Source organism: Urocampus carinirostris, chromosome 7 (assembly GCF_059441175.1).
Source record: "Urocampus carinirostris isolate Australia breed hairy pipefish chromosome 7, RoL_Ucar_1.0, whole genome shotgun sequence".
NCBI lineage: Eukaryota > Metazoa > Chordata > Actinopteri > Syngnathiformes > Syngnathidae > Urocampus > Urocampus carinirostris.
In genome coordinates this window covers 192091-208357 of record NC_142355.1, presented here as the reverse complement: position 1 = coordinate 208357, position 16267 = coordinate 192091, and the positions used below count along the sequence as shown (strand labels likewise).

Genomic DNA, 16267 nt, shown 5'->3' with positions numbered 1-16267 from the left:
TAAGATTGTATCCGAAGATCTTGATCTATCGATTGAAGTCGTCTCGTGATAACTTGAACACGATGAGCTCCAAAATTTGAAAGATTGCTGAATCGTTTCTAGAGATCTCACTCAAGATCGCGATCTCAGAAAATCGAAGGATCATTAAATCGTCTCCAGAACTGAAGATCGTGATCTGGAAACAAAATGGACGGACGCGTCGATAAACATGATTTCAAAAATCTGATTTTTAGATCTCTAGAATCTTCGAACAAGATCGTGATTTAAAAAAAGAATCTGAAAGAATGTCGTATCGTCTTTTGAAAATGAAAAAGATCGCGATCTCCCGAAAATGAAAGGACGGTGAGACGGCGTCGACCAAAATTCTGCTTTTTCGTGATGCAGACACCAACCAATAGCAGGGCAGCATCTTATAGGACATCGACCAATAGCAGACCGGAATCTTAGAGAAGTACAGTGGGACCTCGCTACTTCGCGGTTCGACGTTCGCGGGTTCAGAGCTTTGCGGGCCTAAAAAATAATAAAATAATTAAAAAAAAATAAAAAAATCTTTTTTTTAAAGCATGGTTCAGAGCTTCGCAGGTCTAAGAAATTACAAAGATTACAAATTAAAAAAAAAAAAATTTTTTTGAAGGGGCGCCGCTACTTGGCGGATTTTCACTTTTGGCGGGTGGTTTTGGTCCCACTGTAACTCGTCATACGCACAAAATACATTTTTACGCGGACTAGCGGGGAAAACGCTGAAATCAGGGGCCTATAAACACCTTCAAGTGAAAGCAATGTAAGACGGAGCTATGACGAGAAATCCCATGGAAACACAACTCACCGTACTTCACATTTTTGCCTGGAAAAAGTCAATCGGAGGAAATAACCATCAATCTCGGACGCTTGGTGCGTTAAAAATCTTTTTTTTCGTAAAGCAAATTTCTACAGGAAAATGATAACTAGAAGAACGATCGAAATACAAAACAATACGGCGTGATAAAGCATAAGAGTCCAGTTTGGGATCCCGGGGGACATTATTGGAGCTTCCGGACAGTTGATTTTTAATCCTTAAATATCATCACAAGCACAACTACAGAGACAAAAAAAAAAATAATACAATGAGCGCGCGAGTGGTCGGCGGCGCCGCCTTCTGTTGGAGCTCGCCCTTCAAACATTGACACGTCCTAGGGGCAAAATAAAATCCACATTTTTCCATTTTAAAAAAATATACAGGAAAGACAAAGCCTTACAAATTCATACCTGAAAAAGCAGTCAGCGCGTGGCATGAGTAGAACCCCCCCGAAAAAAAGCACTTGGCCCAAGAGTCGCTATTTACATTTATACAATGGGGGGCGGGGCGGGGCGGGGGGCCTCATTATGTACACGGAAAGACGTGCGGCTTTAAAAGCAGTCTTTGCCCCGCGTCGTCAAGGTAACGTCTTTTAAAAAAAGCTTTTCTTTCCGGCCGGCCCGAAAAGGTTGAAAATCGTGCCTCTTTTGCACGGCCTCAATGCGGTTTGTGTTTCTTCTTCTTGTGTTTTTTGTCTCTCTTCTTGCTGGAACATTTGACGCAAAACCATTGCTGGTCTTCGGGGGGCGCCATGACCATTCCCACGCAAACCCTGAAAAAGAAGAAGACGAAATGGGTTTGAACCAGAGGCGAATCGCTCGCGATTTCCCTTTCTAACGTTAGGTCGTTTGTTCCGAGGACGGACACTATTATGGACAAAAATGGCCGACAGTTCACAAAGCGACGCCGAGCAAAGATGACGCGGCCGACGGAAAAAAAAAAACGATAGTCGCTTGACACCGGGCCGTAATATTCAAATACCAAACAGATACTAAGAATATACGTTCCTTATTGGAATATACTCCAAACATCTGTAGAAGTAGAAACATCATTTGATCGTGTCGCCTCTCGACCTCTCAGTAATTGGAATAAACTTGGATTTTCTACAGAAGTAATAGCATACCTGGGCTTTATCTTCTCAACAACTCTCTTTAACATAATTGAAGTCATGTTTTTTTGTGACGCTCTAATTACAAGGAGTCTCAAAGGGCCGTACAGACTGTAGACTATTACGACAGCATCCACTGATCTAACACCTACATGAAGGCAAGGAAAAACTCAATCTCAGCATGAAAAGAAATAAGGAACATGAGGCTATCCCCCTTCCAGGATGAGCAAGCTGCGATGGATCTTGCAAGGAGATCAACAAACAATACACAGACATCATTAACATGAAATCTCGGTCATTCATTCAAACAGTAGCACAACATGGTTGTGTCTCCTTTATTTCTTCTCTGTAATTAGAATACATTTTCATTTTCTATAGTAGTGGTACCATAATTTGGTCGTGTCGTCTCTCTTTTTTTTTTTTTAGAAAATATTTGAATTTTCTATAGAAATAGCATACATTTTTGGAGAGAACGTCGTTGGGCGCCGCCCCAAAATATACGCAGAGAGAAGATACGGCGAAGAGGGAACGCTCTTTATCGCGTTCGGGATACGTTCAAAGTTCCTGAAACGTTCAACATTGGCCTTTATTCTGTCCTCGAAACAACTCGTGATATCTCGTGACGGTCGCCCGCCCCGGCTCACTCAGCATATCGGCTCGTGAGCCGCTGCGACGACATCGTCCTACGACTTGCGCCAGATGCCCGCACACAATAGGCTACCGTCAGCTCCGAGACTTGCCCGCCTCTAGTTTCCGGTTCAACTTCCCTTATCATTAGTTATTACCCACCTTTCATAACAGGTCATGTCTCTACTTCTCTGTGTTCAGAGGATATTTTGAATTTCTTTCGTAGTAGAAGCACCATTTGGTCTGGCGCCTCTCTACCTCTCTTTCATTAGAACATATTACAATTTGATTTATTAGTCGTAGCACCATTTGGTGGTCTCTCCTCTCAGCTCCAATCAAAATTGGAGCAGTTGTATCATGTTTCAAAGAAAAGTATCTTAACAACTCGTGCTCATAATATCATGCCATTATAGTCATAATTGACAAAGAAATTCGGTATCGATCGATCAAGTCGAGCTATCGTCTCCCTGACACTCATTTTTGGAGAAATAAGTTGTAAAACGTTAGAGTCATTGTAAAAAAGAAAGAAACACGTGAATATAAAGGTTATTTTGTTTTGATCAGTCACGGTATCGGTCTCCGGGAGCAGGATTTGAATTGGTAGGGAAAAAAAAAACAGTTCTGGCGCATCCCTCTCTCATTATATGAAAGGAAGAAAATCGTACCAGTGATACCAGTCGTCGCATTCGTCGCATCCGATCATGGGGCTTCCGTCGTCCGGTTTGTCGCAGCCGGGACAAATCCAAATCTGATTCCCGCTTTCGTCCCGGACCTGAAAGCAAACACGCCACCGATGTAATCACGGATTCGTCGTGTCGTGCGATTTCGGGCGACCGAGCGCTTGAAATCAATGCAAAGAAGAGTGGGATGAATTTCATTGTGACATGGAGAGCTGTAGTAGTAGTTTGGTCCGACAGAGGGCGCCTCACGACACTGTTTGTAAACAAAAGTATCCAACAGTTCAAAAAAAAAAAAAGAATTTCTTCAAGCATTTGCTTCATTCCAGAAAAAAATGTCATGAAATAGTATAACGCTAAAAAGCGAAACAATTTCAGGTTGCAGTAATACCAAGAAAACAAATCTGAGAATCAACTATTCAAATAAAGTGAAAAGAAAAAATAATAATGACCCGTTTAACTCGGCACAATGGCAGATTCCTAAGCATATTATATATCGTTTGCTCATTGGAAATTTTGAAGATTGAACAAAAAACAAACTTGTTGACCAAATTTAGAAAGAAGCGTTGACATTATTGATTTTTTGCTCCACACAAAATGAGATTCATTTGACTTTTTAGGAGACGTCAAAATCTTAGTACCATCTTTTGATATGGAGGTAGGAAATATTTGCAACTGGATAACATACATTTCATTGTACAGTATGTCACAAAAATGACTACATCTTTCATATTTCTGCAGAGATTCCATGATATCATTTGATAGAATATGGCTGAAGAAAGACTGCTTTGACACAATATAAAAGGAGTATGAAAACTAAGGCCCTGGCTTACCGGAAAGTGATTTGATTTGGGGCAGAGGGTGGGAAGCGTGTGTGGCGGCAACCAAGTGAGGAGTACAAACGTGTTTGTGTCTTGCCTTAACTCAAACGTGCTGTTGGGAATATCATGGTTTGGGGTTGCACGAGTGCAACTGGAGTTAGGGAAGTTGCATTTTTTTTCCAAAGAGACCCAAGAACGTACTGGAGCAAAAGAATGATCCCCTCCCTCCAAAAAACGGGGTCAGGACCATGTTCCAGCCTGACAATGACCCCAAATACACTTCTATGATGGCCAAGACTTTTCTAAAGGGGGCTAAGCTTAAAGGGGAGGGGCTGGCCAAGCATGTCTCCAGATCGAAATCCAATAGAACATCTTTGGGGCATCTTGAAGTGGGAAGTGGAGAAGCAAATGATCTTGAATACCCCCCAGCTCAGTCATGTTTTCATGGAGGAAGAACATTCCAGAGGCAATTTGTGAGGCTCGGGTGAAAACCATGGCCGGGGGAGTATTAAAGTGGTTCTGCAAAATCATGGTCACCACACAAAATACTGAACTTCAGGAACTTTTACTTAAGGGTGTACTCACTATTGTTACCGGGGGTTTAGCTACTCATTTGGAGTTTTTGGAGGGGAAGAATAGATTGACATTGCTATATAAGCATTACACTGACCTCTCATTATGTCAAAGCCATGTTTCTTCAGTGTTATTCAATTAAATGATGAAATCTCTGCAGAGAGGGGTGAACTCACTTTTGTGACCTACTATATCATTTGTATATTGTCAACTTATTTAACAAACGCCTGGATTTTGTTAATTGTATTTTATCATAAAACATTCTGTGGTTTGTTGCACTATTTTTTGAAGCACCCAAAAAAAAAAAAATGTAATATTTGAAATCTTAAAATCTTGTCATTTAAAAAAGGTATTCCTCGATGACTCGCAAATAAAATCGAGCGATGTATTCTTGCGGCCCTAGTGTGGCCCCGCCCCTCCCGCACTTACCACATAGGTGCTAACCGTCTCGGTGACCACGCTTCGTACGGGCATCTTAAGGGCCGAGGCTGGGGACAGCAGGGGCCCCGCCGATAAGAGTGAGGAGGAGGGCGGGGCCAGAGCGGGAGGGGGCGGCGAGGGGGGCGCCGGGGCCGAAGGAAGCGTCGGCAGCAGGACGGGGGGCGGCGGAGGGGACCGGGGCCGGATGACCGGAGCCGATTTGGTCACCGGCGTCCTGGGGGCCGAAACTTTGGCCTCGGCGTTCGGAAGCACCTTGCTGATGACGCTGGGGGAAGAGTTAGCATAGCTTCGTTTCCGACCGTCGGATTTTTCAATCGAGGAATGGCATTTTTTGAAGCGATCGTCTTACATTTTGTCCTGGCCTCCGACGCGCAACGTCAGTCGGGGGATGACCGGAGAGGGCAGGACCGCGGGGGGCTCCGCCTTCACCTGCTATCGTGCGACAAAAAATAAAAAAGGCATTGAAAGGAGGGATGCGGCCGATTTTCGCAACAAAAAATTGTTTCGCAGTTTCGGCCAAAAGAACAAAAATAAAATAAATAAAGCTTCCTAAAGATCCACGCGGCGACGTCACGGCAAAAGTAAGGACATCCGAAGCTGGCTTTAACTCGGGGGTGGAGTTTGAACGCCGCCCGACTGCTTCGTTTTCATCTTGCACACGAGAAGGCGATGCCAACAAGACATTTTCTCAAAAATTCGTGCATCCGTCTGCTTCTGTGTTTTTTTCAAGCCGCTAACCAGACTTTGGCTAACACGGGCACGCGACAAAGCTAACGTACGACAGTTTTCAATCGTACTCTTAGTTTTGTGTGTGACATTGAGTCCGTTCATCCAGTTTTTATTGGCTGCTGCCTGAAATGAGATTTTTATATTGGACTCGAATTCAAAGAAAATCTATCTATGTCTTCTTTGAGTTTTCCACAAATATGCCTCAAAGACCTATTTTGTTATCCGTAATAATGATGTAAAAAGCTGGAAAACCAAATACTAGGGAAGGAGAACCGTTTGTGGGAGTGGTTTTTCCCACCACTTCCATTTGGTCCCACCCGCCTGACTGGTTTAAATCTTCTTGATCCAATTTCTTCACGTACGACCGCGTCAAACAACATTTGTGTAACTATTTTCTTCACGATGTATTTTTGTAGGTTTTTTTTTTCCAAGTTACATCTATTTCCCTATTTTTGAATCGGTCGAATCCACGGTTTGCAAACATTGCATTTGACTTGTTTACGGATACATTTTAAAAGTGTATCGGGCCCATCCATCATAGGTTAGTACTTTAGAGGTTTAATCTTTTATTTACGTTTCGCTAGTTGAATCCATTGTAGTTGTTATTTTTTGTCTTTCAAATAACCGATTGATGAAGCCAGTCAGCTTGTTTTGCATGAAAAGGGGCAATGTCTCCCTCTAGCGGTCTTTCTAGCATAAAATCATTGCCAGTGCCTTCATTTTTTTCAACTAGTACCCGTTTTTCAAGAATAGGTTTGGAAAAAGAGAAGAACTATTGATGATATATGCGCCGTCATTTCCGCATTCAAAGCTAGCTGAGATGATAGGGGGAGGTGGGGCATACTCAATACTTTTACAATATAGAAAAAACTTTGGCCTCTCTTTGACGACCGCCGTCTCGGAGTATAGGTTTGGCCGTTGCCAATATGCGAGTTAGTGCGAGTTGCCGCCGATACCTTCTCCAATCGGAGTCTCTCCTTCTCTTTCTCCTTTTCCCTTTTTTCTTTCTCGCGCTCTTTCTCTTTCCTCTTCTCCTCCTTCTCGCGCTCCTTCTCCTTGGCCTTCTCCCGCTCCTTCTCCTTCTTTTTCTTCTTCTCCTTCTTGTCTTTCTTTTTGTCCTTGCCTTTGCCGTCCTGCAGGAGCGGCGGCGCCGCGGGGGACAGCAACCGTTGGCAGGACGGGGGAGCGAAGGAGACGGGGGTCTCCCCCGGGGAAGCTAGCTTCTGCCGCTCCTCCTTGCTCTTGCCTTTTTTCTCCTTGTCTTTTTTGCCCTTCTCCTTCTTTTTGTCTCTGTGCCTGTCCTTCTTGCCGCCGTCCCCGGCCTTGATTTTAAGGACGCCCTCCGGCAGCAGGAAGTCGTCCTCCTTCAGGCCGAACTCCTTCCAGAGGAGCTTCTCCTCCTTGGACAACTCCTTGATCTTGTTTTTGTCCTTGTTCTTGAGCTTGCCCTTATCCCGTTCCTTGTCTTTGGGCTTCTTCTTCAGCTTGATCTTCGGCTCCTTTTTGGGTTTCTTCTTCACGTCCGCCGCCGGCAACTTGGTCTTCTCCTCCGAGGCTTTGGGGAGGGGTTCGGGCGTGGGAGGGGAGGCCGACCCGGAGGAGACGTACTCCTGGCGCTCGGCTTTGGGAGGCCCGACGCGTTGCACCTTGCGGACGGCTTCGTCGACGGAGTCGTCCAGGCTCCGTTTCCCGGGGCCGAGCTGCAAGTGGAGAGGCCCCGGATTGGCGGCCGCTAGGGAGATCCCGAGGCCCGGCGGGGTTTTCAGCGAGGCGGGCTCCATGATGGTCAGCCTCCTGGGGCTGGAGAAGCCGTTGCTGTCCGAGTCGGAGCCGGAAGAGAAGGCGAAGGGATCGGGCTGGCGCTCGCCGCGCGCCTTGGCGATGACGGCGCTGATGGAGTCCTCGATGGCGCCGTTTTCAGGCGCCGCTTTGACGGCGCCCCCCTGGTCCGCTTCCTTGGCGTCCGGCGGATTTCGCGTTTGGATGTTCTCCTTGCCCGCCCGCTCGCCGAGCAAGGAGACGGGCGGCTTGTGAACGGCTTCCGCCTTGACGGGAGGCGGAAGCGGTTTGGCCGGCGCCGTCTTAGGGCTCTTGGGACTTTTGGGACTCTTTGCCCTGCACGGAGACTTCTTCCTCTCTTTGGAGGTTTTCGGCGGAGAATGGATGGGACTGCCGCCGCCCGAGGGAGTACTCAACCCTTTCGGGGACTTAGTTCTTTGCCTCCCCGGAGAGGAAACCTTGGGCTTCCTGACGGGAGTCTTCAGGTCGGGGTATTTGGGTATGCTGGGCTGAGGTCTGAAAGAGGGCGGCACCCCGGTCGGGGGTTCGGGCGAGGGCGGATCCAGGCTGTCGCGAGAGGGCGCCGCGCCCGGGGAGGACACGCGTTGCGGGTTGAGGGAAGTGAGGGGCTCCCGGGGCTCGGTTCCCCACTCGGGACTGAGGCCGGGGAGCAAGCGGGGCCGCTTGGAGGTGGGCATCATGCCCAGGGCCTGGTCGGGGCTGTCCAGGGACCTCTTGAGCGGGTGGTTCTCGTCGTTGACCGTCTCGTCCTCCTCAAACTCTTCCTCCTCCTCCTCCAGGGCCACCTGCATGGCTTCCGCGGAGGTGCCCATGTCGGGGAGGACCTCTTCTTCCTCTTCTGGAAAACAGAAAATGCTTAAAGTCACGTTGTGTAAGAACTCGCCGCTACAGGTCGTCGTAGCTCGGGCAATGGAAAAATACGCACTGCGAGGGGCCCCAAAAATTCCATATTTACTCAATTTCAGCCAGCAATAGGGCATGAAAGCTAACTAGCAACAACAACAAAACAGAGTTAGCTGGAGGCATCCAGAGCGGCAGAAAAGAGCCAATAACTGGAGTTGGTCAGAGCTGGTAAAAGTGGCTTAAGCGGCTCGTAAGAGAAGCTACTAAAAAGGCCGGTGAAAGATTGCAAAAGAAAAGCTAAACGTGCCAAAGCCCTGAATTACAAGACACGAGTGGCTGGAGAATGAAACAGTGGAAAGAAAGGCCTCATTTACATGGAGCAACTTACAATTCCTTTAGCTGCAAGCCATAGCCTGCAGCCAAGTAGCTAACATAAATGACTAAAGAAGGAAATAGTGGGAAAAAAAGAAGCAAGGGTAGCTTACAATACCTCTAGCTGCAAGCAATAACCTGCAGCCGAGTGGCAAACAAGATTGTCTAGAGAAGGAAATAGTAGAAAGAACGCAAGCTCACTGAATTACGGGACTCGGTGATGTTTGCTTGTATGACAAGCTGTGGAAGGCAAGTGATACTGAAAGATGAAGCAGGAGCAGCTAACAATAAACATAGCTGCAAGACATAGCCTGCAGCCAAGAGGCCAACATGAGTGGCTAGAGAAGGAAACCCTGTCACGATGTGAGTGACGTAATGCGATCGTGTGATTCCAAGAAACTGCGATGTTGAAGGATTTATAATTACATGTCTGTGAGTTGTGGAGTGTTTGGAAAACCAGACTTGTCACAGATCAGGTTTCAACAGCAAATGTGTGTCGGGCGGGCTTGACTGTCTTTGTGCGTGACTTTGATAAGCTGGTCTAAGCTGTCAGTCAGTGGAGCAGTCCTTGAACAAATGGCCACCGAAACAAACAAGAAAGCTAGTAGCTTTAGCGGCTTGTTTCATTGAAAATAAATTTATCAATTGAATGGGACTCTGAGGAAAGTCAGAAGAGCGCAGAGAAACAGTAATCACCAGTGGGTGCTCCGGGGATTGTTATCGCATCCGGGAATCAACTGAGGCCCCCACCCTACTGCTACGGCTTGGTTAACAACTCTCTTAAGCTACCATCACCAGAAACTACAACTGCAACACCTGTGACCTGGCTCAAGTCTCAGTGACCTGATGCTAGCGAGCAGCTAGCCAGACGCTCTCTACATCGCTTTCTTACTCTGAAAGGAGAACCCCTTTAATTTTGTTGTACTTTGGTATAATGACAATAAAGATCATTCATTCAACTGTAATTCTGTTGCTATTTATACATTTATAGTTGTTATTTTGTTAAAATGGTATACTCTCAGTCAGTAACGACATCAACTCAGGGTAAGTTTGACCCTTGTACCTTCTAAGTATATACATTGATTGAGGAATCAAAAAGTAAATAATGGTCAGCAGACATCAACCCTAACAAAGCTCCCCAGAAGAGGGTGCTGTTTTCACAAGGTGAAAGCACTACGACGAATGACTCACAAGACAACAAAAGTGGCACATAAAGTACTCTTTTCTTTTCAAATGGAATATCAAAATTGCAAATGACGGCAAATAGGAATCCCTACCTTCTTGCAAGGAGACCAGAGGCGGCAAGTAGTCGGGAATATAGTCCTTGCGCTCTTCGGCGAAAAGCGTGCCGGGCAGCGGGAACTGCAGCACATTGTTCTTGGCCACGGGGAACGTCGGCAACTGCTGCGGGAAGGCCACCGCTTCCAAGTTGTTGACGTAATCGTCCAGTTCGCTCAAGCTCACCCCGACCAGCCGGAAAGCCTGACTCAGGTCGTCCAGGACCGGGTCCGTCCTTCCGTCTGTCGTGCGAAAAGGGAGAGGAATGACAAAAGTCGAATACTCGCTCGTAGTACAGTCAAACCGCCAGCTACAACGTCCCTGCCGTACAACCGCTTTACTTTACACTTCGACCGATTATCCGCACTGATATTTGGGAATTTGACGCATATCGGTATCGGCAGTTTGATTCATTCGACCGCCATTTATTTAGGCGTAGATACAGCAGAGCCTCTCTCTCCCTCTCTCCTGTTCTCTATCTTACACGCTACCCACCCTGCGGCTTTTGATTGGATAAGCGACCGGGTCAGAGCCAGGAACCAGGAAGAACAACGTTAAAGTGGAGTAAACACCGCCAGCTCTGCTTACTCCTGACATTCAAATATGCCGACAATATTGAGATTTTGAAAAGTTTGGAGTAGAAAAATAGGTGTGTGATTAAAAAATACCGTATACCTTCTTTTAGGGAAGCACAGGTGAGTGGAGACTGATATATTAGCTCTTATCATAACACGAATTCATCAATCAAGCGTTTTAGTTTGTGATTGAGAGAGAGCATAAAAAGCATGCTCAAGGGGAAGGCTATACACATAAACACGCATTATTGAAATATTTGAACGCCTTCAGCTCCAAATATCGGTTACTGGCCTCTGTTAAAACTAATCATCCCTAAAAAACCCATTTCGGGCGATCCTTAGTATGAAGACAAAAAAACTGCCTTTTTATTGTGGATACTTTGTTATGAATAATAAAAATGAATATTAGTTTGGTTCATTTTTTTAAACTCTAAAAAAACTGCACTTTGGACGCGTCCCGCCAGGGGGCGCGCAGCTGACAACAACAAGCACGCATCTCTTTTTGGACGACTTCCAAAACGGAATCGATTTCAAACGTTCCAAGACTTTTCTCTTTTGGACGCAAGACAAATAAATATCTCGAGTACAGTACTGCAGTTTTACCAACTTCCGCCGGGGGGCGCCGATCCCAAGTCAACAACATGTTGTGGTAGTCGCGCAAACGAGCAAAAAGAAAGAAAAAGAAGAGAAAAAAAGTAGTTGGTCGACTAGTATGGCGTCAGGGACTCACACAGCTCCGAGTATCGGTGACACACTCGTCCCATTTGCGTGATGTAGCGCTGGAGGACGTCGACCAGCAGGTCGCAGGCGGTGAGCTGGACGGAGTCCCAGCCCAGAGCTTGGCACATCTGCGCCACCGACACACGCAGCAACGAGCGACCATAGCTCTCGCACATGGTCACTCCTCGGTCGCGCTCAATGCCGCCTCCTAATCCCGCTTTTCATGCTTCCTCGCCGGGCGAGCGAAGGCGCGCCGACCGCCGCCAATTTGCTTCATCTAGTCCGCTAGGCGCCTTGGCGCTTTTGCCAGAGTCGCCATCTTGATTCCGTCGAGAGCAGTCGGCCAGTGCGCATGCGCGCGGCCGACTTGGCTGCCTCCGCTCTCGTGATGCGTTCGGGGATCCGGAAAAAGCACGACTGGATGTTGATGATGCATTAGGAATTTAAAGTAGTTACTTGAGGATGCTGTTATGAATGACGTCATGTTGCAATTGGGAACTCGCATTCATCTCCTTTGTAGGGGGCGATTTTAGGCCCAGAGTTTTGAGAGTGCTGCTTAAAAATGTCTATTATTTCACTTAAAGCGATTTAGGATCCGTTCCCATTTGCAAACATCAAATGACACTTTGCGGTGAGCAGAAAACACTATTCCTACTCCGTGCCCAGTTTTTATTCGTTTGTTTCGAAAATAGTACACACATAAATTAAAAGAGGAGGGGTCCGAAGCGGTGCTAGGGGTCAAATAGACTGAACCAAATCCAGGCAGTGGAATATTTCCCACACTCTGTTTTTTGTTTTTATTTAGCATGTAAAAAAAAAAAAAACATTTTTAAGGCCTATCCTGTCCTTTATTAAGGACAAAGGGTTTTTTAAAATGCATTCCTTTTTGGGGGCGCTTGGGTTGAATTTGATGACCCCCAATGAAGCCGGTGACAAAGAGATCCAGGCGAATGTCAACTGCCAAGGTGGCTGATGGCAAATAGTCGATGTTTATTTTGCTCAATAATAGTCGTTTTTGAGTTTTCCTTATCCTCGTGTAGGTTTTAGATCGGGGGATGGTGTCATCATAGACTGTATTGTGTGCAGCCCTTTCTTGTGATACAGATCATCATGACTTGACTTGGACCGACCGCATACCTGCCTTCTCAAATTGTGACGGAAAAACAGACTGTCGACTGCCTTCTCGAGTCGCGGGCGTTCCGTCCGTTTCCCCGGGCATCGCCATTTTGTCGAGTGACGTCCGATGGAGTCGGGGTACTCGTCTTTTTTTTTTTGCAACTCGAGTGTTATTCCAGTTCTTTTTTTCCCGGTCGGTGTTGGGAAAACTGCCACTTCCCTCTCCTCTGTAACGCGGTATCGATCGTATCTTTGAGGAAATGTCCATTTGAAGCTTTTTTGTCCCCAAGTGGGAGAAATCTCCATTTATTTCCATAATCCAGTGGTGAATTTAGCTTCTCCTGAAGAAGGAAAGAAAGAGGGAAAAAAAAATGAACATTTGCAAAATGCTATTTTCATTGCACCTTGCATTTTCCGAAGCACTTCCAATTTAGGCCAATTCACAAGCACTGCACTGGCTCAGTGTCAGTCCAAGATCTCATTTTCAAGCCCCAGTGCGTTATATTTGACCACTAGATGGCACTGTATTGTGTAATGCGAACAAAAATTAGTGCCACAGAGCACAGCGTAGCGGCAAGATGCCAGGTAAACATGGCGGCGACTTCGAGGTAGGGATTCTACCATGTAAAATAAATGTGAATTTGTCGACCTATGTTTTTTCATAAAGATTAAAATTGGTATGACGGTTCATGACAGCCGAACCATTGACACACACTGCTCACTCGATATGGAGTTTCTAGCAGTATCGTGCAGACCCTTCTATGTACCGGGAGAGTTAACTGTGGTCTTTGTGCTTGCTGTTTACTTTCCACCGCTAACCGTTTCACCGGATGCTAACGTTAGCATAGTGCTCAATCTCCTGCCCGCTGCTATCAATAAACAGCAGCTTGCACACCCCGACGGAGCTTTATCGTCGACGGCGACTTTAATCGGGCATGTTTATGGACTGTACTCCCAAATCCATTCAATTGTGGACTGAGCAATTCGGAAAAAACACTGGACTATGTGTAATGTAAGATCGGAGGAAAACAAAGCCTACATACAACAAAGACAGTTAGTTCTTTGTTCCTTTATCTCTTTGTTTCCTTATCCTCACTGTAAATGTGGGACTGGAGTCGTCCAATTTCGTTGTCACAGCATATCCCATATTGTAACAATGACAGTAAAGGCATATTCTATTCTATGAATTTTTGCCTAGTATTGAAATTCATGTTTTTTTTACAGAGTTTTTCTTTTGGGTACCAGTAGGAGGCACTCAATGTTAGGCATTGTCCCTTCAAGGTTCTGTTGGTATTATGCAACATTTGCATGGACCTGCCCTCTCTTGGCTTTCTTATCTAATTTCTCCCTATGTTCCTGCTCGGAGCCTTCACCTGGAGAATGTTGATTCCTAGAAGTGACACCACGAGCCAAGAAGAAATCTGCTGATTTAAGAGTCTTCTCTATCCGCGCCCTGATCCTGTAGAATGCTCTTCCTTCGGAGACACAATGTGCAGTGGAAGTGTTTTTAATCCATCCGACTGTAAAGACTAAAAGTGACCAAGCTTCACAATATGTCTTCTCATTTTTTTTCACAGGCTTTTTGAGGTTTTTGGATGATTGTAGCATTATGATGGCAGACAACTATGTTATCTGCCCTATAGGTGAGGCGCTTTTTATGTTCAATAAATGCAAATTTCTTGACCAATAGTACAGACGCTGCCTTACTTACGAATGAGATTCCGGACGATCCTTTGTAAGTTGAATTTGTCGGTAAGTTGCTCCAGTGCAATATTTTGTATCTTTAAGGTTGATTGAAGTATGTCTAAGGCTTGTATACATAAACTGTATTGTTTTGAAACTGAAAAATAAACGTTTCATAAAATGATGTGCTCTATAACGTTACAAAGCAGGCTGAATGATAAAGCGTGGTACTGAAAAACAAAGCTACACAACATTCTGTTGTCTGTGCAGCCCTTTGAGACTCCTCGGGATTAAGAATGTAATAAATAAACATGACTTGACTATAAAGATTCATAAAGATAAGTTGAACTTACTTTTGGAAAAGTTAGGCGACTTCCTCCCCCGTGGGAAAAAGTGCCCGAAAAAAAGCGTTCCGACTATTTTCTCAACCGCATCAAGCTTTCTTATTCCACTTTCGTTTCAAAAGAAACGGCTCGCCTCTTCTTTACACTTTACACCAACCATATTGAATGGATGCGGGAGATATTAAACAATAAAAATGTCAAAGTTCTTAGTGCGCTGAACATCATGTATAGTATGTTCACACACAAACTAGGAAGTAGAAGCTGTATTTCTTCTTCGGGGTGGATGCTGGGTGACCTCTCACAGCGCCACACGTGGCGGAAAGAAGCACAACTGTAATGTCCCGTACTCGAAAAACGGTGCACAAAATCGAACTTATAGCAATGTCGGGATATTTTTTCCACATCCCCCCAGAAATGTTCGTAGCTAAGTAGGGGAGCGTCTGTAGTTTAAAAATGCACATTTATTTGATAGTTTGTGTGTTTCTGCTTTTAAAAAAACAATATTTTGAATGAAATTCTCTTCTCTACTAGGGGGTGCTGAATAATACACACTGCCCCTTTAAAGTTTTTATGACACGTACAGACCGGAGTGCCACATATAATCTCTTTGTAAACTATGTCGTTAAGACAATTCAAACAGGATCATTTAGTTTCTTTTACCACAAATCAAATGAGCTCAATTCCTCGAAAGAAAAAACGAAATCTGCACAATGCACAAAATGGTCTCGGGGAGAAACTTTAAAGCCAAATAAACCTAAAATGAGAAATGATTTGAACAAAATACTTTGCTAATGTATCAAAGTGAATGTATTGACCTTTTTGCTTTTGCCCATTCATTGAACTAAGTATTTATATTTGACTTGAAAAAACACGAATTCTACTTTTAAAATGTCAAATATGACGTCTTCAAACGATGATTTATTTATTAACTATAAAACAATTCAATCTATAAAATGGTGAATAGAATGATTCAATTGTGTGCTAAGGCCGGTAACTCGTTTGGTTTGAAGCTAAAGCTTGACACCCCAAAATAAAAATAAACACACACATTTTATCCATATATTCTATATATTTATATGCCTATCTTAAAATGAGAACTCACAGTGATATCATTTCGCTGGTTTGACTTACCAAAATAGAAGAGAAGAAAAGCAGCTCAAATCATATTGCAAACTTGAGCTAAATGATGGCTTGTTTGGAAATGGAAAGCTTTCAAATTTGCTTTGTGACGTCTCGGTAGCTGCGATGTCGAGATTTCGGAGGGAATGTGAACGCAGCACGAGACTCACGTCAATCCCGTTTCCATTAAAACAACAAACAAAACACAGCACTAAATGTGTGACATTTCATTTTTTACTCACATTTCAGACTTGTCAAAATCTCGTCGATGATAAAAAGTCCAAGGAAGTTGAGCTTCAAGCCAGAGTCTTGGAGTGGAACAATCATGCGTGACGCTACGTCCTCCATTTTGTGTTTTTCCTCCCTCCGTGTGACGTCAGACGCGTCGATGGAAAAAGAGCAAAGTGACGAAAGTTAGTCTTCTAACGATCTTATTTCACCTATCGCAAAGACGTCCTTCCACAAAAGAAGAGACATCAAAGGTGTTAACCTGTTTTCGGAATATTGTCTGTACATTTGCTTATCTGGTTGAATCTCCTAGTGTCCAAGGGATATTATAAGAGATTTCAAATTCTCCTCCTTGTATTCGATGAAACATGTCAAGTC

The 16267-nt window shown here is 44.9% G+C and overlaps 1 protein-coding gene and 1 long non-coding RNA gene across 2 annotated transcripts; both read right to left on the bottom strand.

Annotated features, from left to right (window-relative positions):
- Positions 1-892: 892 nt before the first annotated feature.
- taf3 (TAF3 RNA polymerase II, TATA box binding protein (TBP)-associated facto) lies at positions 893-12838 on the bottom strand. Its single transcript, XM_088339428.1, has 7 exons — positions 11410-12838; positions 10104-10346; positions 6768-8449; positions 5432-5514; positions 5071-5347; positions 3236-3342; positions 893-1607 (listed from the first exon to the last, which is right to left on the bottom strand). Exons 1-7 carry the CDS (start codon positions 11573-11575, stop codon positions 1493-1495), a joined length of 2673 nt encoding a protein of 890 aa, XP_088195554.1. The 5' UTR covers positions 11576-12838; the 3' UTR covers positions 893-1492.
- Positions 12839-13882: 1044 nt separating this feature from the next.
- On the bottom strand, positions 13883-16083 carry LOC148362022 (uncharacterized). The gene is made up of 3 exons (XR_015850804.1): positions 15904-16083; positions 15674-15782; positions 13883-13990 (listed from the first exon to the last, which is right to left on the bottom strand). It is a non-coding gene; the product is annotated as an uncharacterized LOC148362022 (long non-coding RNA).
- Positions 16084-16267: the final 184 nt, after the last annotated feature.

Coding starts and splice junctions, on each gene's coding strand:
- taf3 (XM_088339428.1), bottom strand. CDS start 11,575: ATGTGCGAGAGCTATGGTCGCTCGTTGCTGCGTGTGTCGGTGGCGCAG. Junction 8,450..10,103: donor TCTGGTCTCCTTGCAAGAAG/GTAGGGATTCCT, acceptor TCTGTTTTCCAG/AAGAGGAAGAAGAGGTCCTC. Junction 1,608..3,235: donor TGCGACGACTGGTATCACTG/GTACGATTTTCT, acceptor CTTCTTTTTCAG/GGTTTGCGTGGGAATGGTCA.